This window comes from Lycium ferocissimum, chromosome 4, assembly GCF_029784015.1.
Source record: "Lycium ferocissimum isolate CSIRO_LF1 chromosome 4, AGI_CSIRO_Lferr_CH_V1, whole genome shotgun sequence".
Lineage (NCBI taxonomy): Eukaryota > Viridiplantae > Streptophyta > Magnoliopsida > Solanales > Solanaceae > Lycium > Lycium ferocissimum.
In genome coordinates, this window is record NC_081345.1 from 47390312 (window position 1) to 47416525 (window position 26214).

Consider the following 26214-nt stretch of genomic DNA (forward strand, 5'->3'; position numbering starts at 1 on the left):
TAATAGAATATATATAATTCTGCAGAATTGGCACCAAACACAGTGAAAGGTAAAGCAAAACACGAAAAAAAATGTATTGTTTCTTGTAATAATTTAACTTTCATTCATTTTCTCAAGATTTGCATACTATGGCAAAATCAAACATGAATGTCATAGTTAACACACTAATCCTGTACTCTTAATCACTCATTGACACAAATAATTGATCACGCCCTTGACCAATTTCCTACCCATAGTTTTCACCTTATTCACCACTTCAACCACAACGTCTCTATTTCTCCCACTCCTTGTAGCAACTCTATCAAAATCATCATCCAATTTCTTAACCAAACCCCTTTTCTCCACTCTCCCTTCAACCTCCACATCGTCGTCATCATCCTCAAATTCATCGACCAATCTCATTTGTCTTCAAACTCAACGGAGCAGGAGGAGGAGACAGTTGTTATGTAGTTTTAGTTATGTTAAAATTAAAACTACTCTTAATAAGAAACAGCAGACCAAGACTAATACTTTCAGCTTCTAAGTTAGTTAATTGTATATAATTAACTCCATGCATTTTAACAACTTCTTAGATGTGCTAATTGCAGTTCTACACTAACTTTTATTCACATCTACACAAAAGCAAGCATTACCATACAGTTGGGCCAAACATAACAATCTACAAGAACCAAGATTGCAGGATGAAACACAATTTACCAATAATATATTATAAGTATAACAAGTCAGCACCAAAGACATTCAAACATAAGCCAAAAAAAAATGGATTGTTTCTTATAATAATAAAACTTTCATTGATTTTCCAACTTACATTTCAAAGTCTTAACACACTAATCCTATACCATGAAGATTTCATTCATTGACACAAAAAATCAAACACTTTCAAGGCAACCCACTAATCCTGTACTCTTTGACATTTCATTCTTTGAAACAATTTATCAAAAACCCATGTTTCAACAATCTAGGAAAAGTTCTTGCCACACTCTTCTTCTCACCACTCTTCACCAATATCCTACCCTTAGTTTTCACCTTATTTACCACTACAACCACATAATCTCTATTTCTCCCACTCCTTGTTCTCCAAATCTCACAAAGATAACCATTCTCTTTATATTTTTTAATTTGATATGAGATCAAATCCCGAATCTCTCGACTACAACCACATAATCTCATTGGAGCACTCTCCACAGCAACTCTATCAAAATCATCATCCACCCCTTTTCTTCACTCTCCCTTCAGCTTTTTGTCTATTTTCACCTGGATTCATGGGTGGAGCCACCTGAGGCGAAGGGTGGTCAAGTGCACATCCTTCGTCGGAAAATTACGCGATATACATAGGTTAAATGTTATCTATTATGAGTATATATTTAATGTTACACATTCTTAATACAAGTGAAAAAAAAATTTGCACATCATTCACCAAATTCCTAGCTCCGCCACTGCCTGTATTAATTGCAATTTTTAAACTATTTTTACTTTTTGACTTTTACTATAAGAGCAACAAATATCTACTGAAGCTCAAGATTGCAAAATGAACCAAAACTCACCAATAACAACATCATATATGATATGAATGAAAACCAAGCACCAAAGACAACAAACATTAAACTTTCATTCATTTCTATCAAGATTACAACAGTAATCCACCTTACATTTCAAAATCAACACACTAATCCTGTACTATAAAAGATTCCATTCATTGAAACAAATAATCAAACACCTTCAAGGCAACCCACGTTTAGACAATCTAGGAGAAACTCTTGTTGCAGTTGGTGTCACAGATCCATTACTCTTCAAACCCTTCACCAATCTCCTACTCTTACCCTTAGTTTTCACCTTATTTACCTCCTCAACCACATCCTCTCTATTTCTCGTAGCAACTCTATCAAAATCATCATCCAATTTCCTCACCAAACCCCTTTTTTCAACTCTCCCTACAACCTCCACGTCATCCTCAAATTCATCGACCAATCTTATTTTCCTCTTCAAATTCACCTTCTCAGGTGGAGGAGAAGGCGAAAAACCCTTTCCCTTAGCAGCTTTTTTTTCAATTTTTTCGCGTTCAGATCTAAGTTTGTTTATATTGCCTTCGATTCGGCCTTGTAAACGGAGGCGTTTGAAACTCAAACCACCCATAGACCAGTGAGCTTCTTCAGCCCATGATAAAAACGGGTCTAAAACGGATACGGGTGGGTCGACCCGTTCGTGATCCGGGTTGGTGTAGAATCGTGGTCTTGGTAGACTGCTACCATAGAATTTTCCAGGACCTAATGCTACTACCATGGTAATTTTATTTTTACTGAATGAAAATTTATGTGTTTGTGAATGTGTTTGAGTGGTTGATTTTAGGGATGTATAAATAGTGTGTGTTTTAGTGGGAAAATATTGTAATGGCGGGAAGATTGGCGCTAAAATATTGCCGCGCTGTGAAAATGTTACCGCCAATTTGACCTACTTTTTGACTAGAGAGGTAAATGATTTTTTTTTTTTTTTTTTTTTTTTTTTTTTTTAAATGAGTTTACTTAAGTTAAAATTGGATATTTGCATGAATGTGCTTTTTTTTTAGGCCACTAATTGTTCCCACTAGTCAAGTGAGCTAAATTTGTCTAAAAATTATTACTCCAGACTCAAATTATTTGTCGTAGTTAATAAAAATATATTGTCGTTTTAAAAGTCGAGGCATAATTAGTAGAATTTTGTCATTAACGAAGATGACACATAAATATAGTAAAAATTTAATTGAGAGAGATTATAACTTAGACATAAATAAGAGTAAAATTAGTCAAATAATCCTCCTAATTAATATTTCTTGAGGGGCGTTTATAATAAAACGACAAATAATTTGAGGTGAAGAGAGTAGTATCTAATTATTTTTAAAGGCGAAATTTAACCAGTAAACTAAAGAAGACATAATATAAAGATTGGCCTAAAAAAAGGCTATACTATGTAAATTACCAGTTAAATTTAGGCTTAGGAAAATATAACTACTTTAACCAAGGTTGGATTGTGCATGTATTTATTGGCGAACAAAGTATTGCACAATTTAAGTCTTATATCGATATAAAAGTTGAATCGATCTTCAAAACCAAGAATCAAAACCAAGAATAACCGCCAATTTGACCTGCCTTTTTTTATTTTATTTTTTTATTTTACTAGAGGTAAAGGAGTTTACTTTTTGGTAGGAGAACTCTTATAAAATACTGTTAATTTGGGAATTTGTACAAATGTCTTTCTTTTTGGGCCATTAGTTAAATTTCCCCATTAGCCAAGTGAGAATTTTTTTTTTTTTTCGTGCGAAACAACTAAATCTGTCTATAAAATATTCATTCAATTACTTTTAAAGACCGAAATTGAGCTAAGTAGACCGTTTTTTCAAAGAGTGACAGGATATATGATGCAAATGATATGTTATTAAATTTAGGGTTAGGAGCTACTTTAACGTATAAATTTATTGATCAATTGAAGCTCCCTCTTTACGATCAAAAATTTGATCCCCGTTTTTTCACTACAGGTAGAGGAGTTTACTTTTTTGGCAGGAGCACTCCTATAAAATGTTAATTCCTCCCATCAAAAATAGGTAATTGACTAAAAAATAGGTAATTTGACCCTCGATTAAATAGGTATTGTGATTTGATCACATAACGCTTAATAGGGATAAATCTGGAAAAATAAGGTTAATTCTTTCTTGATTTAATAAGTGGACACTTTTTTTAACCCAAAAAAAAAAAAAAAAAAGTGGACACCCTTTTTGATCGGAAGGGAGTACTGTATATAATTTTTAGGCCATTAATTGAATTGTCCCAATTAGCCAAACGAGCTAAAATTGTTTTTTATTTTTTTGTAACAGCTACACTTGTATATAAAAGAATTATTCAATTAAATTTTAAAGAGTGACGTAAAAATAGACTATACCTATGTAAATAATCCGTTAAACTTAGGCTTAAGAAAATATAACCACTTTAACCTAGATTGGATTGTCCATGTATTTATTGGCGAATCACTTGGAAGTATAATTTGTCATATAGTTGGGTCAATTAATCCAAACTAACCCATAAAAGACTTCAAAACCCAAAATATTTATCCTAATGGGGATAATTCAATTAATGTCCCAGTTATCCCCATTAGCCTAAGTGAGCTAAGTTTGTCTATAAGAGATTTATCTAGTTACTTTTGAAGACGAAATTTGGCCAATAAACTAACAAAGTCACAAATTGAAGAGTAACCTCAAACAAGGTTACATTGTGCAAATAGTTTTAAGTGTAGCACAGGAAAATATAACCAGTTTAACCTAGGTAGATTGTGCATGTATTTATTGGCGAACCAAGTGTAGCACAACCTATATTTGTCGATATAAAAGTTGAATCATTTTATGCTTCATATGTAATCCAAATTAATCCGCAAAAAGCTTTCAAAACATAGAAAAATATAAGCATTTTAAGATTGATTTGTTAGGTATGGTCATGATAAAGGGGAAAAAACAAGTACAAAATAGTACTCTTAGTTTTGTTTTGGTAAATCGATAAGAATGTATTAACAAGTTAAAAAGTCTTTTGAGTTGGGTAGATTGGGTTAAAAAATAAAAAATAAAAAAGAGTAGTCTGGTACACAAAGTTCCTGCTATGCTTGGGGTCCAAGAAAGGGACGAACTACAAGAATTTATTTTTTTATTTTTGCAAGAGGCTATTTTTGACATCTTTATTACATTCTTATTAGAACTTTACCAATTGGGAGATTGGGTATCATCTATTATTCAATCTAAATTGAAATGTTCATATTGACTCAAGTAAATTCTAAGTAAATTAAATTATATATATATATATATATTTTTTTTGGGCTTTCTTACAACAATTCAATAGTCAAGAGGTCACAATTTGAATCACGGTGTAATAAGTTTGAATATAAAAGGTTCCAGGCCTGTCAACCCGATTGGAACTTTCTTCTTCAATCTACAACTTTGTGAAAAACACAAATCGTCGCAAAACATTAAAAATCAAAGTATAATATACAATTTATTGATGAAATTGATGCATCATAGTGATAATTTTATATAATCATTTTGGTTAAAAGATTGTAACAGCGGAACGTTAGTACTTATATAATTAGTCAAAAGATTGTTTGTATTAGTAAATAAATTGGATTTTGGTTTGTTGTATTAGATTTGGACATATGCAACGAATAATATACGGTATGTTAACATAATGGCTTTAAGCTGAATATACTTTGTTTTCAATGTTATCTTGGGCTATATTTGATCTTCTTTTTTTTTGCTTAAATATTTAATCATTTTATCCTATCCAGTACGTATTGGTTTTACAATCATATGATTGAAGTAATTAGCATAACCAGTAACTAGAAATTAAAGTAGATATAACTTAATAGCATCCCACGTTTGAATTATGCTCCCTCGGTTCACTTTTACTTGTCCAGTATTTTAAAAATACATTTTCACTTTTACTTGTCACTTTTAGCATATCAAGAGAAGACAATTTCTTTTTTCTGTTTTATCCATAGTATTAATTACTCATTTCAAATCATTTTCAAGTCCATTAAAACTATACAACAATTAGTAAATTATGCACTTCATTAATTATTTCTTAAGGGGCGTGCAAAGTCCATAGTGGACAAGTAAAAGTGAACGTGTAAGTATATTAATGTAAAAGTTCTCCAAATAGTGATTGTATACAACTTAAATCCAATAAAGTTTGCAGCCAAACACCACCATTAGTGTGGAACTGACTAGCAGGGGCGCCAGCTTATAGTCACGAGTTTACGTGAACCCAATAACTTTTGTCCAAAGCCCTATATATGCATTAAAAATCCACTAATATCTAATGATTGTAAACCCATTATTATTGTATACTCCTTCTGTTCCTTAATAAGTGGTGTTTTTAGCTAATGCACACCATTTAAGAAATTGCTCGCTCCTAGAACATTATGAGTGTTTTTACTAACATACCTCTAATTAATGCCTAGAAAAGAAAAGCTACTTAATGATTTTTTATTATAAATAAGGGTAAGTTTGGAAGAACAAGATCAATTTCTTCTTAAAATCCTAAAACACTACTTATTTTGAAACAAAATGAAAAGCCTAAAACACCACTTATTATGGAACCGAGGGAGTATTAATTAGAGGTGGAACCAAGATTTGAGGTTTATGATTTCTAAGTTTCCACTAAAACCATAGGTCATTTTAGTTATGGGGTTTGTAAATATACATATTTTTTATATTTAATAAATTTCCTAATCCAAATACAAGGTCTAAGAAAAAATTATTGTATTTCCCCTAGCTTGTTCGTAATATTGTAGCTTCTCCCTTTGCCCGTGATATTAACTTAAGGTTCTTGTAGGAACTCATAAATTTCAAATCTTGAATTTGCATCGGAGAAATTATTGGTAGTACATGAAACAGAATCACCTCTTTATATTCTTACACAACATAATACTTGTCTTGTTTTACATAGCATGGCTCTACATTTTATCAATTAACTTGAGAAATGATAGTGCAGCATCTCTTGCTTTTTCTGGTGCAGGAATTGTAGGTGTAATTGGCTCATACTCTGCTTTCCATTCTGCTACACATTGCTTATTGCTGCCTCTTACAGGGATGAATGAGAAGGTAACTCTGTATGGATTGTACATTTTCCTCAGATCACCATCAGTGACTTGATATGTCACTGATCTCCCCTCTTCCACTTTCTCTATCTTTTCTACTGACTGTTTGACATAGCTGCTCAATGCTGCATAAAATATGTGTGTTACAAAGCAGGGGCGGATCTATGGTGTTAGTTACGGCTTCATGTGAACTAAGTAATTTTTGTCCATACTTTGTATATGTATGTTAAAAATTTACTACTAAATATTTGTTTGTGCCTTCTTATTATTGTATAGTCTTAACTTGATGTCGCTGTAAAAACTCATAAACTTTAAATTTTAGATCTGTTTGTTCGTGACACAAAGGCAAAGTCTACTTTTTGGTATGGGTGGTTGTGACATCTTCATCAAGGAGTTGACTTAGCCAATCAGCTAAGTACTTGTATGAGTGTATGAGTTTATGTTACGTATGTTGACAACGTATAGTTTTTCAGGGCATCAGGTTAAAATGACATGCAAAATTAAGGAACTATTTATAGTAAAACTTAATTTGTAAACAACAGCATGTATGAGCCCGGTTTTCACTGTCCCGGCATCCCCTTCCTGCTTTCCTTCCTCGTTCCTCTTTTATGGAGTACTTAAAAAGGAAAAAAATAATCTAAGAACATACATTGCTAGGAGCAAAGCAACAGATGATGGAAACAGGAACAGCAATGTGATCCTTTCATGAAAAACAACTGTGGAAAACTTCGACAGTGAGTCCTCGGAAAATATTTAGCTATGGTAGTTGTTTACACTAAATTAAACAATTTAACTATAGCCGTTAGTACAAATTAAACTGAAAATACATATTACTTAAAAGATTGTGTGCAAGACATATGTTCATTCATTTGCTTAGTACAAACACCAGGTGTAAGTAAGTTTTTATCGTGAATCTTCTATTGAGGACTTACCCGGGCCAAGCTGGAGACGCCTGAGAGTGCCAGGTTCTCCTTCTCCTTGAATATATTCAGCCTTAGAAAGCATTTGTGGATTTACCCTGCTGATTTTATCATTATCCCTGTACATTTCCCATGCTTTTTCTGCAGGGATGTTGAGCACAATTTCACCTTTCATTCCTCTCATCTCTCTCTAATTATCTCTAGCCAACTCTTTCTCTTTCTCTCTGTCTGGGTCAATCCAGATATAGATGAGACACAAGGTAAAAGCTTATATTAGTCTAAGAAACCATATTTTATTCTTCTTATTGGGAAAAGAAAAGAAAAAAAAAAAAAGCTCAAAAGTTTGCATGCCTATCAGCATTTCTGGCAAGAATCTTCACATCTGGTATCCACCAAGTTTATCCTTTGATAGGCACCAGATTCTAAATCTTCTAAACTGCTTTTATCTAAATATTTAATAGGCAACTATAATGTCAAGATATATTGCAAAACTTTATCGTTTTTATTTTCGTGATCCAGGACACCACGGAAAAAGATTTTATAGGAAGGAAAGATTTGGTACAAAAGTAAAAGTTGTCGATGTGTGGTTAGAAGATTCCGGGGTCTAAGACGTGAAAACAACCTCTTGAAGAAATGCAGAAAAGTGACTACATACGATAGACCCAATGTGATCGGTCTTTCATCGAACCGACCATGTAGTGGAAGGTTAGCACACTGACAAGTTTAGAATTAGGTGCATCTTACTAGAATTTATGACGAACTTATGAAGGGGAGAATTGACGCAACAGTAAGAGTTGTCAATATGTAGCCAGAAGATCACGAAATCCAAGCCGTGGAAACAACCTCTTACGGAAATGCAAGCTCCATACAATAGACCAATGTGGTCAGGTTTCTTTGCATATAGCGGAAAATTAGTGCTCTAACAAGTTTCTAACAAGGTGGATATTATTAGAATAATTCTGAATGTAAGGGCAATCATCCTAGTATGAAGCCAGCAACCCATGTAATTAAAACATAAAATGGGTACTTTGCTTTCATTTGTTAAGCCTCCACTATGTTTTATATCCATCTTCCAGCAGCTATAAAGAATGTCTCAAATATTTGTTATATATGCACATGCCCTTAAGAATCTATTCCCCAACAAGTTGCTTTTCTAACAGCACCGAAATCATATCTAACCGATAGAGAAAGGGGTGAGAAAGAGAAAGCATAAATCTTTACTTTATAATAGTTCCTATCTAGACGATAGAGAAAGGAGTGAGAAAGACAACAAAAACCTTCACTTTCTAATAGTTTTTAAGTTTTTAGATAAGATGGTTTACACAATCCAATAGTATCAAATTATAAATTCATACACACCATTAGTTGAGCTATACTCTTTTGTTAATTCTCACAATAATCAGAGGAAGAGTGGAAACTCTTTTAAAAATCAGAATAACAACCAGAACAAAATAATCACTGGACAAAGGAGCATGGGAAGTCATTCCAGTAATCTCTTCAATGGGGAATTGGGAAAGCCCTGTTATCCAATATGGTTTTGAACCACTGACAAATAGTGTCATTACCTTCCTGAGCAAGATCACGTCCTTCATTACGATCTTGTACACATGCCTTATGGAGCTTGACAGACGCTAAGGCAGGGCAATCTTATGGTCCAATGCCGTCCTAAGCGAACCTAATCACGAAAATATCCAAATATTGTGTTTTGGTATGTTGGAAGTCATTTTCCAGAAAAATATTTCTCCCTATTTACTTGGTGTGTAAAGAATATTTTTTGAAAAAAGTAAACTGCTAAAGATTAATAATAGTATTTGCAAACCCGAGAGTGTTTTGGTCAAATTCTTTAGTACTAGCAATATATAGATTGGTTTTTTGATATTTTCTTATAATCAAACAGGAAAAATTGATTCTTCCGTAAAAACTATTTTCTAAATGACTTCCATTATACCACCAATTACCAAAGACATGTTCAAAAGATCACTGTTCTCTCTCTCGGTTATAGCTTATTGGACTAGTTAAATAGCCAGTTTCACCATTCTAATCTCCCGTTGTGCATCCATGTATTACTCGTAGAAAATGCAATAATTTGAAGCATACTCCTAAACAATTGAAAAGGTTCGATTACGTCCCTAAACAATTAAAAATGTCTAAATATACTCTTAACATTGTGTCAGTCAAATCAAACCAATTTTTTTCTTTGGTGAAAACCATTATTGGGAGGTGCATATTTGAGACTGAGAGGTGAGAACTCCTATGAGCTGATAGGTTAAAATACGGTATACATACGACAAATCGCAAATGTTAAGGGCAAATTTGAACCTTCACCCCTCAAGAGATAGAAGGATAATACAACAATGAAGGGAGTACAGGTAAGAGCCAGAATTTCATCCCATTGGCGCATCCTCTCTCCAAGAAATAGATTCACAAGCATATACCCCCTTTCTATTAAGCTGGAAAAAACCAAGATTAATCAAAGGACAAGAACGAGAGAACACTTTCAATCTTAAAAAGAGGTAGTCATCAATTCTCCTACATTACAATATTTGAAAGCATGTTGCCTTACATCTAATAAAACTTCAGGCGTAAGACATGGCAAATATACAATACACAGCACGATAGCGCCATATGCCCATCATCAACTGCCTACTTATATGACCCTTATTAAGCAAAATAGATAATATTCGAGTCAAATTGTCTTTCACTTTTTCAGATAAGAAAGATTGGGCTGCTGACCTAACCCGACCATCCTCTCTGAGGACCACCTGAAGAATGTCCATTCAGCCTATCAAGCACAGCATTGAAATCAACTGTCTGACCACTCTCCTCGAGCCTCTGGATCACATTAACCACATGATCTCCCCTGTAGCCCATGCTTCCCAGCTTCTCAATTAATTCATTGTAAGGATGCGTGCGCATCAACTGTGGTGGACGAACCATGAGATTTGGGCTGGGGACGGACTGTGCGCTCTGGGGAGGGTAGCTGGAGGGAGGATAGCCACTTTGTGGGAAATTAGGTGGTTGTTGTGGATGTCCCCTTGCGCCTTCACTGTCATACATCAAATATGCATCTCTTGCAGAAAGGGAAGGATGGGGCCCACTAGCTGCATACCCATCCCCTGGAGCACCAAACGAAGGCTTGAGATGCTGGGTCGAGGGTTGTGACTGAATCGGCCTGCCAGACCTATCATACCCGTAGGACATCGCCTCTGGACGGCTTGCAACTGATTGAGAGATCGCGGAAAATGACACTTGCATTGGCATGCTATTGGTGGGGACTGGTTCAGGAGAAGGATTCGGTTGACTGGGGGGATAAGAGGGATAAACAGCTGGTGATGAGGGTCTAGCTTGCTGTTGCACAGTTGGAAGCTGATGCTGTTGAACCTGTTGGGGTGCTTGCTGATGCTGTTGAACCTGTTGGGGTGCTTGAACCTGTTGAGGTACCTGTTGTGCCCATTGCTGCTGATACTGGGGCATTGACTGGATTTGTGGAGTCTGATTCCCCTGAGGTGCTGCTGGCTGGGGTGGTACCCTAGAAGGATCTTGCATTTGAGAAGTTCGATACTGGGGGTCAGATTGCAGGTATTGACCTTGGGACAAGTGACTTGGAGCTGGTGGATTTGACATCTGCGCTGGGGGTAAATAGTAGCCTTGCGACTGCGTCAAACTTTGAGATGGAATTGGTGGTGGAGGTGGTTGATGTGGCTGCTCGACGGGTCGGTTAGTAATAGGAGCGCGGGGTGCTACTTGATGGGGTAGAGCAAGTGCTAGTTGTTGTCCATGCACATCAGTTGAGTTGTCACCTTTATTGGAATCAGACACAGGCTGAACGTTCCTGTTCTCATTCTGCTGAGAATTGCTGGCTGAAGCTGTTTCTTTCTGCGCAAACTGAAGCTTAGCCAGCTCCTTCTGAGTTTCAGCGAGTTCTTGCTTATCTCTCAGAATCTGTACAGACCTGTGGACCTGCAGGAATAACAGTAAAGAAATTAGTCATCGAATAGCTATTAAAGTTGGACAAATCATGAAGGCAAAATTCCGGAGAGCAACTTAAAATTGGACGACGACAAATTCTTACACATTGCCTAGGAGCATTAGAAAGAACCTCAATGAGGTCGGTGTACCTAAAGTTCAGATACAAATAAGCAAAAATGTGCAAGTTTTTGCAGGGAAAGACGGATGCAAACTACACCCAGTGACTCCTTGTGATTGGCTCTGTCGGAGTAAAGGATCGTCAACAAGGGCGTTATAGTGCGTTGTAGATTCTCTACAATAATGTGGTGTTAGTTCTAATCACACACAGACACCCACTTAAAGTAGAATCTAACTTGATCTGATGAGGTAAACTTGGACAATTGTCCAAGTGTAACTAGAAAATAGAGTCTAGAAAATTCTCTAAGATAAAGTAACCTGTTAGAGCTGAAAACTTCTCAAGTCTACTAAACCATACAAATTCTCCAGTCACGGCAGAATATGTTCCACGAAAATTTGAGCTGAATGAAGCCATTCATTGAAAGTTAAAAAAAAAAAAAAAAAAAACTTGAGGCTAAGGGAGTCATAAGCTTCCAAGGTCATTAGTCATGGGGGAGAAATTTTTGCATGGATTTTAACTTTTAGCTAAAACTTTGACGAACATAATAGGTTTATCACATTATAAGTAACATACTAGGACTAATTTTGTTTTTTGAACTTTCTTTTGTTGAATAATTAAAAAAATGGCCATGATGGCTAATTTTTTTTATTTTTTTTTTTAAAAAAAAAAAAGTAACATACTAGGACTATCATAATTTCTAGAGCTTGGAATCGTGAGAGTATAAAAGGCATATCATTTTTAAAAGAAACTTATAAAATAGGATTATATGTAAGCAATACAATCCACAATTTCAAGGTGAACGAACCTCTTGAACATGCTTCTCAAGAGCCTTCAGTTTCGAATCTGCCTCACCATGATCCCTAACTAAATCAGACCGCATTTCCCCGATGGACTTATCAAGATTGTAACAGTATAATTCCAACTGCGACAAGCGTGAACTTATTCCCTCTAGAAAACGCATGAGATTGTCCGCATATTTTTTCATGGTCTTCTCAACAGTAGTTATCATGTCTTGATTGAAGGAAGATTCTTCTGGTGGACCACCATATGTCGAAGCGGGCAACATTGATGATCTCGTCATTCTACTTTTGTGGAACTCCTGCTCAATACAAGAGCATAATTCAGTAAGAAGTCAAATCACAGTTAGTTAAGATTGAATATAATGTAATAGAAAGAAAAAGTCTTCCTACAAGGATCTAAAAGGCATTATGTTAAGATTCTTAATCAGAATGCTAATTCTAACTCGTCTATGACTCCTAACTAAAAAGCTGCAAATAATTCTTATTAATGAGATGCAACAAAGCCATGACTCCAAACATTTTCCAAAATATTAACACCAAATCTAGAATCCAGATGCAATACAAACCAGAGCTACTGAGAATACCGTGTACGTGATTTCCTTTTTCTTCTACATGCAGATCTTGAGACAGTATTTTCTCTCGAATTCTTACCGGTCAAACTTTAGCTAACCTGTTTTGCAGTCTCATGTCCTGATTTATTCATAAACAAACGAGAGGCAGCAATAAAGAGGAAGGAGTTTAATATGAAAAGAAGAGAAGGTACAGGACAGGTTAAGAAGCTCCTTCATCATTAGCGTTAGTCTAAAGCTTTGATTCATCACCCCGATTAGTAGGTCGAAAATGAGTGAATATCGACTAATATCTAAACCCCCCCACATATCCTCCGGACACAAAACTAGCATTAAAAGATGTAATGAGACAGCACAGACAGATGCCTGGCCGTCATGCTTCTCGATTCCACTAAGGTATTATCCTAATAGTCGAGTTACATAGTTAAGCACCACAGAAACTTATGGAAGCCCAAATGAACCAATCTTTAACATTTGATGACTTTGATCCACGCAATGTTCAAACAGATTGCATCAGGACAATTATCCTATAGGTGAATATTCGTAGCTTTATTACCAACTCGGTCAGTGCGTCTGCTAATACATAGTAACAAAGAGAACAACATAACATAGTAAACCAGCACTCTTTCCAGCCCAACTAAAGATAAAGGACACTACAATGCTCACTAAATCTCCAGAAGTGCAAAAGGAACACCTAAACCACAAAAGCCGGTTCCAAAAATTCCAAAATCAACATGAAGTGGGTTGAGAATCATGGGGCCTCAGGTTCAATTCCCAGTTGAGACAAAAAATACGAGATGAATTCATTCCATCTATCCAAGCTATCCTTGGTAGACAAAGTTACCCAATACCTGTGCTAGCTAAGGCCGAGCTAGGATTTTGAGTTTATGCGTTCTTTCATTTACAAAATGCAACTTACTGTATTCTTGATAAATTATGTATACATATTAACTCTTTCCAAGCCTTGGCGGACAGAGTCACCAGATATATCGGTGGGAGGTAGCAGTTAGCCCGTGGAATTAGTCAAGGTGCGTGAGCAAGCTTGCCCCGACACCACGGTTACAAAAAATCCAAAACCAACAAGTCATTTCTTCTCATAGGTGGCCTAGTGAACTGTCTCAGGTTCAAATCGCAACGGAGGCAAACACCAAGTGATATTCTTTCTCATAGGTGTAAGTGCGGTGACGGATGATGCTACAACCGGTCTTTGGTGGGAGGTAAACGGATATACACACAAACAAGCTGGCTCGAATACCATAGTAGTTATAAATAATAGATGTCAAGCAAAACAACTAACACGACACTTTCACCATACAAATATTTAATCCCACTGGTAAAAATACATTTATTTATTTTTTTACCTTAGCAGAATTAGTAGCAATAGAAGGATCAGAGTGATGGGTCCCATTAACGGCACCTTGATGTGGAGGATAATCTTCATAAGAGCTAAGAATATCATCTGACCCAAAATCAAAACCCGATGAATTACTTGTTGGCCTACCACCAGATGCCATACCTTCACCGATCAAAAAAAAAAAAAAACTAGGGTTTCTTTTTCACTTTACTGATCAAATAAATGAAAGAAGGTACAAAAAAAAAAATGCACCTAGGTTTTTTTGTACATGTAATAAAGGGAGTGGTATTGTATATTTTTTTTTAATCTAGAGAGATAAAGGATGATCTAAAAGTTAGAGAAACGTATAGAAAATGTGTATATTGTTTAGAGAGAGAGAATAGGGGTTGCTTAGGTCAGCGGCAATGAGGAAGGCTCGTTATATACATTTCTAAGGGTCCGTTTGGTGATGAAAATTTTTCACTTTTTTTCACTTCTTTTTTCTTCCGAAAATGTTTTCATTTATTTGAAAAACTAATGTCAAGTAAATTTTAAATTGTATTTGAAATTTGAATTTTTTTTTTTTTTTTAGAATTTGAAAAATACTTAAAAATTTGTTTTCACTTTGAAGGGCATTTAAACTTTGAAAACCAAAAAACTTATTTTCTCAACACAAAAGCTTTGCAAAAACTATAATCAAACACAATTTCAATCATCTTCAACTCCCACTCCAAAATACCAAATAAAAGGAAAAATATTTGATTTTCATGGCCAAACGCCTATTTAATTTATGTAATTTATTTTAATTTGACTGTGCATAGAGTTTTCCTATTACTTGTCCATTTTTTTTTGTTTACCCACCCTTTAAGAAATTATAAATGAAAGATGTATATTTACTATTTTATCCTTATCTCTCTTCAATAAATTACACTCTAATCAATATTGATTATTTTCACGGAAAAAAAAATCAATATTGATTATTTTCAAGAACACTTAATATTAAGGATAAGATGGAAAAAATTTAATTAATTCTATGTCAATTTACATATTTCAATTTTGTAAATTGACAAGTAATTGAGACATATATTCTTAGTAATGTGGACAAATAATATGGGTCAGAGGGAATATAACTTTTTAAATTTATAGTATTAATTAAAAACATTACTCCCTCCGGTTCAAAAAGAGCGTCCACTTAACTATTTTCGCACCCCTGGATAAAATACTAATTCCTACGCAAAAGTAAGTAATTTGACTAAATTATCCTAATTAAATAGATATTGAGAGTTGGTTACTTAACACTTAATAAAGACAAATTAAAAAAAATAAGTTTAATTTTTTTTTTTTTAATAAGTGAACTCTCCTTTTGAACTAAAAATAAAGGTTCAATGAACACTCTTTTTAAGTCGGAGGGAGTATGGTACTTAACATGTAAGGTAGAATAATATTTATTCTTAAAAAAAAAACAAATAAAAGAAAGTAAAACATATAAATAGAAACAATTTTTTTTTTGTTCACAATTTTTTTTTTGTTCTGAGGTAATTCAGAAGTAATAAAAAAAGAAGGGATTGAGGCTTCATACTTTTTATTTTATTCTTTATTCAGTACTTAGTATTCATTTTGTGCTAGATTTTTTTTTCTTTCAATAGTAGATATAGTCGCACGTAATGACAGAACGGCATATTATTAAAAGCTTGTGGTAAGAAACCCAACTAATTTGTATTTATGCGGTGCATAGTCGCACCTAATTTTAGTTGAATTCGATTAGATTTTTGAAATAAAACTATATATTTAAAACTACATAAAATTGCTATTAGTCAGCTTAGCTAATAAAATCAAAATATTAAACAAAGAATTTGAGAAAATAGTTAAGAAAAATTATGTGATTGTTCTTTGAAGCTGTCTTTTCTAGTCACCACTTATTTCCTTTTTACAAAGATTTTTGTATTTATATAAATTGGAATATTTTATAAAAATTATCATTAAACAAACCACAAATTTTGGGCCTTAAGCAAAGAGCAAAGTATTTAGTTGATTAGACCTTAGCCGCCCATAGCTTATTGCAAATTGTACATAATTTTGGTAGGGCTCTTAACAATTTTTTGGGGGCCTATAGCAAAAAAATTGGTTGATTGGACCTTGAGCCGCCCATAGTTTATAGGAAATTTTACATGGCATAGGGCCTATAGCAAAAAAATTGGTTGTTTGGACCTTGAGCCGCCCATAGTTTATAGGAAATTTTACATGGCATAGCTAACTTTAAGAAGTATTTATGGTTAGTAATTATTATTTAATTTAATTACTTTTTGTAGCTACAATGAATTTTCAATTTACATATCGTAGCTATATCAAATACATATTGTTATTCTAGTGGATCAAGCATTCTCCCTCACCTCTCTCTTGTCAGATGTGAAACTTTGTGGCACCGACGAATCGAGATCTATCTCCGGTAGCTCACCGAAAAGGATAGATCTAAAACTTTTTAGCACCAAAGAATCGAGATCTAGCTCCGCTATGTCGTCGGAAATGATAAATCTAAAGCTATCAGGTACATACGAGTCGAGATCTAGCTCCGGTACATACGAATTGAGATTTAGCGCTGGTAGCTCGCCGGAAAGAATAGGTCTGAAAATTCACGGCATAGAAGAATCGGGATCTAGCTCCAGTAGCTCAAGGATAGATTTGAAACTTTACGGCATAGATAAATCGAGATCTAGGTTTTGTAACTCACCTGAAAGGATAGATATGAAACTTTCCGGCTCAGACAAATAGAGATTATCGAGATTTAGCTCCAGTAGCTCGCCAGAGAGTATAGATCTGAGATTTCCGCTGACCTTGTAATGGTAGCCGATATGGATTTCGACGGCAGCGGAGGCGATGGCGGCACATCAGAGAGAGAAAGAAGAAACTGAGTTCAAAGTTCCAGAATCCATCCGTTTTTGCTCACAGCCCCTATCTATACCTCCGCCACCTTCGCTACCGTCAAAAAACAACATGGATTTCTCTGATTCTTCAATGTATTTGAGTGTATTCATCTTGCCGGAATCCATGGCTTCTTCTCCTTCTTGTATCTCAGATCTGAGTATATTTGAGTGTATTCGTCATTTTTTTTAAGTGTAAATATAAGTTATATGTATTTGGCTGATTGTATTTTTGGGCAAAACTAGATGTATTTGACTGTATGTGTTGTTTGAATGATCTATATAAAAAAAAATTCAAGTAAATACAGTATATTTGATTTTTTTTTGGTTTGCATACAAATTTTCGCTGTCATTTTTTGATACAGCCGATTTGCATTATTCAATTCACCTGGATACACTCTATAGCAATGAAATACTAGCTGGCGACAACACAATTACATTCAAATACAATCGAATACATTCAACCTTGCGACGTCCGTCGGCACCTTGCTGATCGGAGCTCTATTACATTCAAATACAGCCAAAACAAAAGGACAGATCAATATATAAATACACTGAAATACACAGCTTCGTCATGTATTTAAATGCACTGGAATACAATCATTTTGAATACACATGTATTCAAGAAAATTAAGGTTGCATGTATTCAAATACATGCGACATCAAATAAGGTTGGATACAACTGAACAGTATATTCAAATATACACGAATTGCCTAAAACTAGCTACGAACCGTAATTATATAAAAACTAGCATGTTAGATTCAAATATGTAGTCATTTGTGTAAATTACCCTTTATAAGTAGCACTTTTTTTTTCACAATTTCTATAGGGTTTCCAAACATTTTTAGTTAGGCTGAAAAGATATTCAACTTAATCAAAACTGTTGATAGCCTTCATCGATGTAGAACAAATGTATAATCGTACATTAATTATATTACTATTATATATAAGAGGGAATGTGAGGACTTTTGTAGTCCTCACAATAATTTTCCAAATTTTTAAAAACTTTTTCATTAATTACTTTTATGTCCTAATTTTATTTATTTAAGACAATTTTTTGTTTTTTGTTTTTAAAGTCTACTTTTCAAAACTATCGAGCTACTTTTGTAGTCCTCTTTTTCAAATTTTTTAAAACTTTTTAATTAATTACTTTTAGGTCCTAATCTTATTTATTTATGTCAATTTTTTTTGTTTTGTTTTTAAATCTACTTTTCAAAAGCTATCAAACCTTTATAAGTAGCACTTTTTTTTCCACAATTTCTATAGGGTTTCCAAACATTTTTAGCCAGGCTGAAAAGATATTCAACTTAATCAAAACTGTTGATAGTCTTCATCGATGTAGAACAAATGTATAATCGTACATTAATTATATACATATTATATACATTAATTATACTTTTGATATGAGTTCTGTTGGATTACTATGGTGTAAATTGATATCTTATTTTTAAGTGGATGTATTTTACTTTAAAAAAAGAGAGAGAGAGAGAGAGATATCAGTAACTAAATTCACATGGAAATTAGATAACAGACGCAATCCAACACTTGTTTCTAGACAAAAAGAAAAAGTGTTGTTGGATTTGTGTTTGTGTGACATCCTTTCTATTTTGCGTAGTTTCCAAATGTTCAGAATATTCTGTTAATAATATTATCATCTACCACTTTTATAACTTTATGGGTATTCAAACCGATTTAACTATGCAAATGCCAAACTTTTATTCATGTGATAGTTTGTTTGTCAAATTAACTTTAATTATTACTTGAAGTTTTTTCTCCAAATATCATTAACGTATGTCATACAAAAGTCAAATTAACATATTCATTTTTTTTTCAACCGACACCTTTTCTTTTAAACGTGAAAATCATGGGTTTCGGTATGATGGATAAAGATGGTAGCTAATATGTCACCTCCAAATTTTTGTTCTTCCTCTCCTTTTGTTCGTCTATTTTCAAAGTCTGCATTTTAACTTTTTTTTTTCCACCTTATTGTCAGTAACCGTATTGGAGCCCGACTAATTAGAATTTCCGCAGCATAAGGTTCATTTAAGGGAGGACCGCTTCCTGACAGTATTTTTTCCGTATCCAGAGGCTCGAACCCGAACCTCTAGTTAAGAATGAAAAGATCATATATATCCATCCCATCACAATCCTTGTTGCGAAGTCTGCATAACATATTGACTCTTAGTTCAGCAGCAAAAACATAAGGATTTAAAAAATGCTGCCTAAACCATTAGGTTCACCGTCGGCTTGCATGCTCTGGATTCTATTCATGGAATTTTTACTTCTTTTCCAAGTCCCTCAATCAAGTTTTTAAACTAAATTTCAGTAGTTCAAGTGGAAAATACATCAATAGTGCCTAAAATTTTAAAATCGCATTACAAATGAATAATATTGATTTGTAATGGCGCGATGCATTGTGAGAGTTTTGAAGGTGAAAATATTTTATTGCCTTTTAGAGCCCTCTTTAAATTTGCAAGACAGAACTTACTTCTTGAGAATGCAAATAGTATTGGTAATTTTTTGGAACCTAATAGAAATGAGATATATATCTAATCTAAAACTTAAAAAGGAGCAACAAAAATAACATACCCAATATAATCCTATATAGCGGAGAAAAAAGGAGCGATATATCTTAAAACTTAAAAAAGGCGCGATGCCTTAACACCGAAAAATGATGGTTAAATCTTTTTTTTTAAAAAAAAGGCAATGTTGAGAGTGGGATTTGAACCCACGCCCTTTCGGACCAGAACCTTAATCTGGCGCCTTAGACCAACTCGGCCATCTCAACTTTTAATTATATAACTCATTTTACTTAGTTCTAACGCTCACCAACAATTAGAGTAGAGATGAATCTCAAATGTTATTTTCAATAATTTTGTGCAATTTAAATTCCTTGCAGTTTGCATAATGTTGTAGGTAAGGGTGGAGCTAGCTAGGGGGCGCAAATAAATTCTTTCGAAATCCCCTTCGGAAAATTAAATTGTATATAAAACATTAAAGTATGTACACTCTAATTAGCTTATCTGTGTGTTTACTTCTTTAAATTTTAAATTAATTTAGTGAAAATCCTAAATTGATTACATGATTAGTCCAACATAAAAATATTATTTACTTGGAATATGGATTGAAAACAACTATATAAACAAACGATATTTATTGGTGGCATGAAACAAAAAATAGGTGACACTATGATATAAAACATGACAAAAACAAAAAAAAACGAAAAATAAGAAACATGTCACTACATAACGACCCTTTACTAATGCTTTCCAAAGCATATATGTATAGCAAGGAAGGAAGAATACAAGTATAATCAATAATTAACTAGCTAGGACTTAGATTTAATTACCACAATCCTTAATTAGCCATTTGTAATGGACATGAAATTGCATTAATTAATTAGGGGAGTGTAAATGGAGAGAAATAGTAGTAGCATATAAAGGATGAGTGATATGAAGGCAGCAATAAGAGCTCCACCAATTTGGTCACAAAAATGGTGAAGTTGGCCACAAATTGGTAGCCAACCTGCATGAGAATTCCCTTTCTTTCCAACTTGAGCAACCGCCAATGCTGCCGATACGCTTGAAGTTAACACCATCGTCACAATCTATTAAAACATGATGGAAAGATCAAAACGAGAGAGTGTCATATAATTATTTGAATACTATATACGAACAAAGGTGTAGATTCAGAATTTGAAATATGCATAGATTTGAGACGATGTCGTTGAACCAATTGAATATTTGAGTTACATGGTTTGATATTTTGAATTTTAAAACATAACGGAGAGACCAAAAAAGAAAAAGTGCGATACAATTAGTTGAATATGTACAAGTGAGGTGGATTCAAGATTTGAAATATAGATTAGGGATGATCCCACTGAACCCTTTAACACTTGAGTTATTGGGTTAAATTTAATATTTGTACACATTTAATTGATTTCTTAACACATATACATGTTTCGAGGCAAAACTACTGAGATGGCTGAACCTGCATCTCATATATACAGGACAGTAATGCTACTGTATCATCTTGGCGTAACTTTATGAAATTCTTAAAATCCAGGATTTAAAATCAATAAGCTCCAGAGTGAATGTAAATAATGTTGGATGTTGAATCTATTACTGATATAGTTTCTTAGAACAATTAGTTGTTTAGTTGTAAGAAAAGTCTAATAGTTAATTTAGAAGAATATTCAATTTTTTAATTTTAGTGAGAGTCTACGTACTTTAACTATAGGAGGAGTATACTACTTTGTTTATGTGCCTATATAAAGTCCTATACTTAATGAAACTTATATGACGCGAATTTTCATCCACATTTCAACCTTGTTCCTCGCATCTCTCTCCAATATATCATAACAATTTATTATAAACAGAACGAATAAAATTGAACATGTCTGATATCCAAGATATGTCCATGTTCTTAAGCCAAGAATTCCAAAAAAGGCAAGCTAGTTAAGAGCTTCTACTTACCAAATCAGATATTAGAACTAATCGTGATAGCGAAGTCTTCGAAGGTAGGAAAAGAACTACGATGCTGTAGACGCTTCCAACAATGTTTGCTATGAAAAAATACCTAACAAAAAAAGATTAAGGAGAGAAAAGAAGCTAGAGAATAAAAAATTGATTTACTATCAAGGTACACAACAGCAAGATGATCATGATAGCTAATCAGCTATATGTAAGACAAATTAAGGGTGTTCTAAGAAGATAACTTTAGGTTATATACAGTTATACTCTAACCAGATTTTTTTATACTATTACTGAGATTTAATCAGTTATAGCAAGTTATTTTTTCTTTTTTCAGGTTAATTATTAGCTAAATCAAACTAGCTATGAAAAACTATATTCTATATATAAAATTAACTTAACATATTAATGTAGAAAGGTTTTACGCTGTCAGCGCACAAAGCGTAAGCTCTTTTGGAAAATGCTTACTTGAAGGCTAGAGTGTGGCTGTACTTAGCTTCAAATGATACAGAAAATACTTTGATCTTCTCATGACTGGTTACCATTACAATGGCTGCTGAAATTGTCCCACAAATAGCTAGAAGTCTTATTAGAGTAACACTGCAAATTCTCTTGGCCTTAGATAGGGAGGGATCAAGAGATGAAATCATGTTTTATTATAATATCAATCTAAAATGTAAAATGAAATGAATTCCCTCAAGAAACATCACCAAGAACTTTAAAGAAAAGGATTAGGCATGCTACATTTTTTTAGTCATACCTATTTTTAACTGCTTTTTCTAGGCTTTCTCTAGGATTGTTCACTTGTATTAACAAGGGATTATCCAATTTAGGAAAAGTAAAATTGGTGGTTGAATATTTGTTTGGAGAAAGGCCACAAGAAATATGTTTGGGATAATAACACTTTTAATCCTTCAGTTATTGATATATTTTAGTTTTGGTCCTTGAGTTGTATGATTAAGCACATATAACCTTCAATTAATTGAAATATGTGTTTTTGGTCCATTTATTTGGAGTAGCTTCAGAACTATATTACCGTCAAATATGGAGTAATGATGCAAGCTTAACATAACACGTGAATAATCAAGTTGTGAAATGGTTAATAATCATGGTAAATTTATAAATATTCACAAGCAAAATGATCAAGAGTGTAAATTCCAATTAATTGAAGGTTACATATGATTAGTGAAATATGACAAGGGCTGAAATCAAAATTTATTAATAACTGAGGTATGGAAAGTGTTATTAATCCAATACGGTTTCTTTAACGTATTGGCAAAAGCTTTCACCCGTCAAGTAAGGTATTGACCGGAAATTAAATGAAATTGTGACGTTAGGCTTACTTTGTCTCTTGATGAACCAAAACATGGTCACTTGGAACTAGTCTTCAATTAAATTGTGGTAATAAAATGGATTTGAGTTATATGCGTTGAAGTGTAACTTAACATGTTATTTATCATTTATTAAGACTACTAATCAATGCTAATAAATTATATGTGATTATCTTTTGAACAATCTGAATGTAAGTATGTTAGCTTTAATTTCCTTTTGTTAGGTTAATTAATTGGCATTGACACATGGTTTGACGACTTCATCCTGATTGTAAGATTCTCAGGTCGTTCATTTGAATCATTGGGCAATAATATGAGAAAGATTTTTGCTTAAAATAAGTTGTCGAGTTGATTGAAGGGTCAAAAATGGTGATTTTGAAGAAAACCATATATGAGTTGACATTGCTCGTAAGCAAATGATGTTGAATTATGTCACTACAAAAATAATAATAATAATTATGAAATTTGTTGTTATTTTATCACTAAATAGCCTATAGCTAACAAGATTTTGGGTAAAAACATGTGGAAACGCATACTAACATGTTTGAGTTATGTCCTTAAAACCAAGAACATTTTGGCAATGTGGAAAAATTCCTCATCTGTATGTGTGTTGTTAAATATATTTGATGCAAATATGTGACCATATATAATACAAGTATAATTGGCAGAATGACAATGTGGGATGTTGGCTACAACAGTAATTGAAAATTTAGTCTTATCCTTTTCCTCAGCGAGGATGCTTTGAAATTCCTACTATAGAATATTGTATAGGTCCAAAAGCTTTTCTCTCTCTCTCTCTCTCTCTCTATCTTTTTGTAATGACTTAACCTTTCGTTTTGAGTTTTAGCATTTCATTTTATGTTTTGAAATATTGTATAAGTTCATAAATCCATTTAGGACTTGTTGAAGTAATTTGGGTTGGAACTCGAGGGGCTTAGATATATTTTAGCATATATATTAAAACACTTTGCAATTGCAGATTTTTATCTGGTGTTTGTAGTATTGTCTCGCGATTGCAAATAGAAGATGCATCATTCTATTTATATGTTGATTCTCATATATTGAGTTCTATTTGTCATGCTTCGTGTGTTTTATCATTGTTTCATATTTTGTGTCATGAATGATCGAGGAGTTGTGATATGGATATTGAGGATCATGTGAGTTGGGGACTTGGGGTTTGATGCATCAGAGATGGGGACTGTTGAGAGTCCAGTTTGACGCAGATATCAAAACTATTGAGATTCCAGTTATGATATTAATTTGAAATTACTGAGTCCGTGAGATTATTGATGTTTTTGTCAAATGTCATGTGCGCAAGATGTAGTGTTTGGTTAAAGGGTATAATTGTTATTCAACTTTTAATAAAAATTTTGATAATTCAATTTTTCACATTTGAGGTTCTCATTTTTAAAATAATATAGCTATATGAAATATATAATGATTATCATATGGGCTACAGGTTTTCTGTTTTGATTTTGAAACTTTTCTCGAGATATTTTGTGTGCAAGTATAAATATCTCTGTCTATATAATTGTTTTTTCACACATATATTGTGTATAAATCTAGATGTTCAAAGGCCCCATCATATTCTCCTTTTGGTAGGCACTGGAAATAGGAAAGAAATTACCTTTATATCTTATCCTTGAAAGAATAACAAGCTTGTTTGATTGGTCCCCGCATTGCAATATTTCCTGAGGACTTTTGACCAGAAAATTACACATTGCTTTTGTTTGAATGGTAGAAATGTGATGATTGAGATACGCCATTATCATAATATAGTCTCGTCTACCACCACTGAAATTGCATAGTTTGCTTAGTCTTACCTTGAAAACACTTGTCACACACACACACACACACACATAGCGTAAATATATTATATTCTAACCTATATAATTGGCCCAGTCTTATTTTTCGGATTACTATTCACTTACTATGGCCATTGTTTTAAATTACATACTTATTTAACATTACACAGAGTCAATTAAATAGTGTAACGGTTGATACTTCGGTAGATATGAAAAAGAGTCGCAAGCAGAAAGATGAAAAGTGCACCATCAACTAAATGAAGGTCAAATGTATTTAGTCAGGTAGTCGCAATGATCAAATTAAGAACTTACGAATAATTGAGGAACCAAAATTGTTATTACCACTATTTTAAGTGACGTCATAGTGTTAAAATTGTGTATATTGTCAGTAATATATTCTATAGAAGATCACTCCACATAAAATAAGAACTACCGCCAAGGGATGTAGCGAGTGATAAATATTCAAAATACCATTCCTAACCAGAAGTCTTGAATCGAATTTAAGAAGTGAAATTTTCTTTGTTAGAGAGTGTTAAATATCCAAATGGACTTTCTATGGTGCAAATCTGAATTAGTTTGATCAGTAAATTCAAACCGTAAATGGTTAAATAAAAAAAAAAAAAAAAAAAAAAAAAGGTCTACTCCAATGTTTAATGACGTTTAATCCATGAGATAACATTTTTGTACCCACCCCACCCTTCACACCCACCCCACGTTCCTTTTCACCCCTTGTTGGGGACCTTTGATAGTCCTACAAATTACAATAACTATAGATTTCTTCGTCAACTCTACTGCTGTTGTCTCAAAGAAGTTTTGCATAAAAATATGCGACTTTGTAAATTTGGCCGACCAAAAAGAAATATTATCACCATGCCCAACTACCGCTACAACATGATTTGTTATTGATCTGATTCGATAAGATAAAAAGGAGTGGTTTGATACAGGAGTCGGTGTGGCACGTGTCATACCCCCATGTGGTTCATTTCTATTGGTGGATTAACACTAATCTCAACCTAAAATATCTCATGACAAGAGGGATCATCTCCAAGACTAATTAACTTTTTTGGATTTCTCATTTGATGTTCTATATCTGTTTTGGTGTCTCGATAAATTTGAATTTGTAAGATTTATTAAAGAAAAAAAAGCAAAAATCGCAGGATTTTTTTAATGAGTATCTATTTAATTTCATGTTTTGGAAAGGAAGTGGACCTGCAAGCAAAAATATCTAGATGCGCTTGAGGATTGTAAGTTACCTTTACGAATAGTTAGGTAGGAACAAAAAGCAATCCCGCTACAGTAAACGGGTTGTTTCCTCTATCGTCGTTGGGAAGCTCTTGGCGAGCAGACCTTAGGATAATTTGCTAAAACA

General features: G+C 33.6%; 4 protein-coding genes and 1 non-coding gene across 6 annotated transcripts; all 5 read right to left on the bottom strand.

Annotated features, from left to right (window-relative positions):
- Positions 1-1594: 1594 nt before the first annotated feature.
- On the bottom strand, positions 1595-2359 carry LOC132054794 (uncharacterized). The gene has a single exon (XM_059446767.1). It carries the CDS (start codon positions 2278-2280, stop codon positions 1720-1722), a length of 561 nt encoding a protein of 186 aa, XP_059302750.1. The 5' UTR covers positions 2281-2359; the 3' UTR covers positions 1595-1719.
- A 4078-nt stretch (positions 2360-6437) lies between these two features.
- On the bottom strand, positions 6438-7851 carry LOC132054795 (major strawberry allergen Fra a 1-B-like). Its single transcript, XM_059446768.1, has 2 exons — positions 7542-7851; positions 6438-6734 (listed from the first exon to the last, which is right to left on the bottom strand). Exons 1-2 carry the CDS (start codon positions 7711-7713, stop codon positions 6466-6468), a joined length of 441 nt encoding a protein of 146 aa, XP_059302751.1. The 5' UTR covers positions 7714-7851; the 3' UTR covers positions 6438-6465.
- A 2144-nt stretch (positions 7852-9995) lies between these two features.
- Positions 9996-14680, bottom strand: LOC132053365 (uncharacterized). 2 transcript variants are annotated; one of them, XM_059445356.1, is made up of 3 exons: positions 14347-14680; positions 12422-12715; positions 9996-11489 (listed from the first exon to the last, which is right to left on the bottom strand). In XM_059445356.1, the coding sequence occupies exons 1-3, from the start codon at positions 14497-14499 to the stop codon at positions 10263-10265; spliced, it is 1674 nt and encodes a 557-aa protein (XP_059301339.1). In that variant the 5' UTR covers positions 14500-14680; the 3' UTR covers positions 9996-10262. The 2 variants fall into 2 exon arrangements, with proteins under 2 accessions (XP_059301339.1, XP_059301340.1); XM_059445357.1 differs by lacking the exon at positions 14347-14680 and adding an exon at positions 13180-13201.
- A 5264-nt stretch (positions 14681-19944) lies between these two features.
- Positions 19945-20025, bottom strand: TRNAL-AAG (transfer RNA leucine (anticodon AAG)). Its single transcript has one exon. It is a non-coding gene; the product is annotated as a tRNA-Leu (tRNA).
- A 450-nt stretch (positions 20026-20475) lies between these two features.
- LOC132054796 (CASP-like protein 1C1) lies at positions 20476-22469 on the bottom strand. The gene is made up of 3 exons (XM_059446769.1): positions 22178-22469; positions 21713-21815; positions 20476-20844 (listed from the first exon to the last, which is right to left on the bottom strand). Exons 1-3 carry the CDS (start codon positions 22357-22359, stop codon positions 20629-20631), a joined length of 501 nt encoding a protein of 166 aa, XP_059302752.1. The 5' UTR covers positions 22360-22469; the 3' UTR covers positions 20476-20628.
- Positions 22470-26214: the final 3745 nt, after the last annotated feature.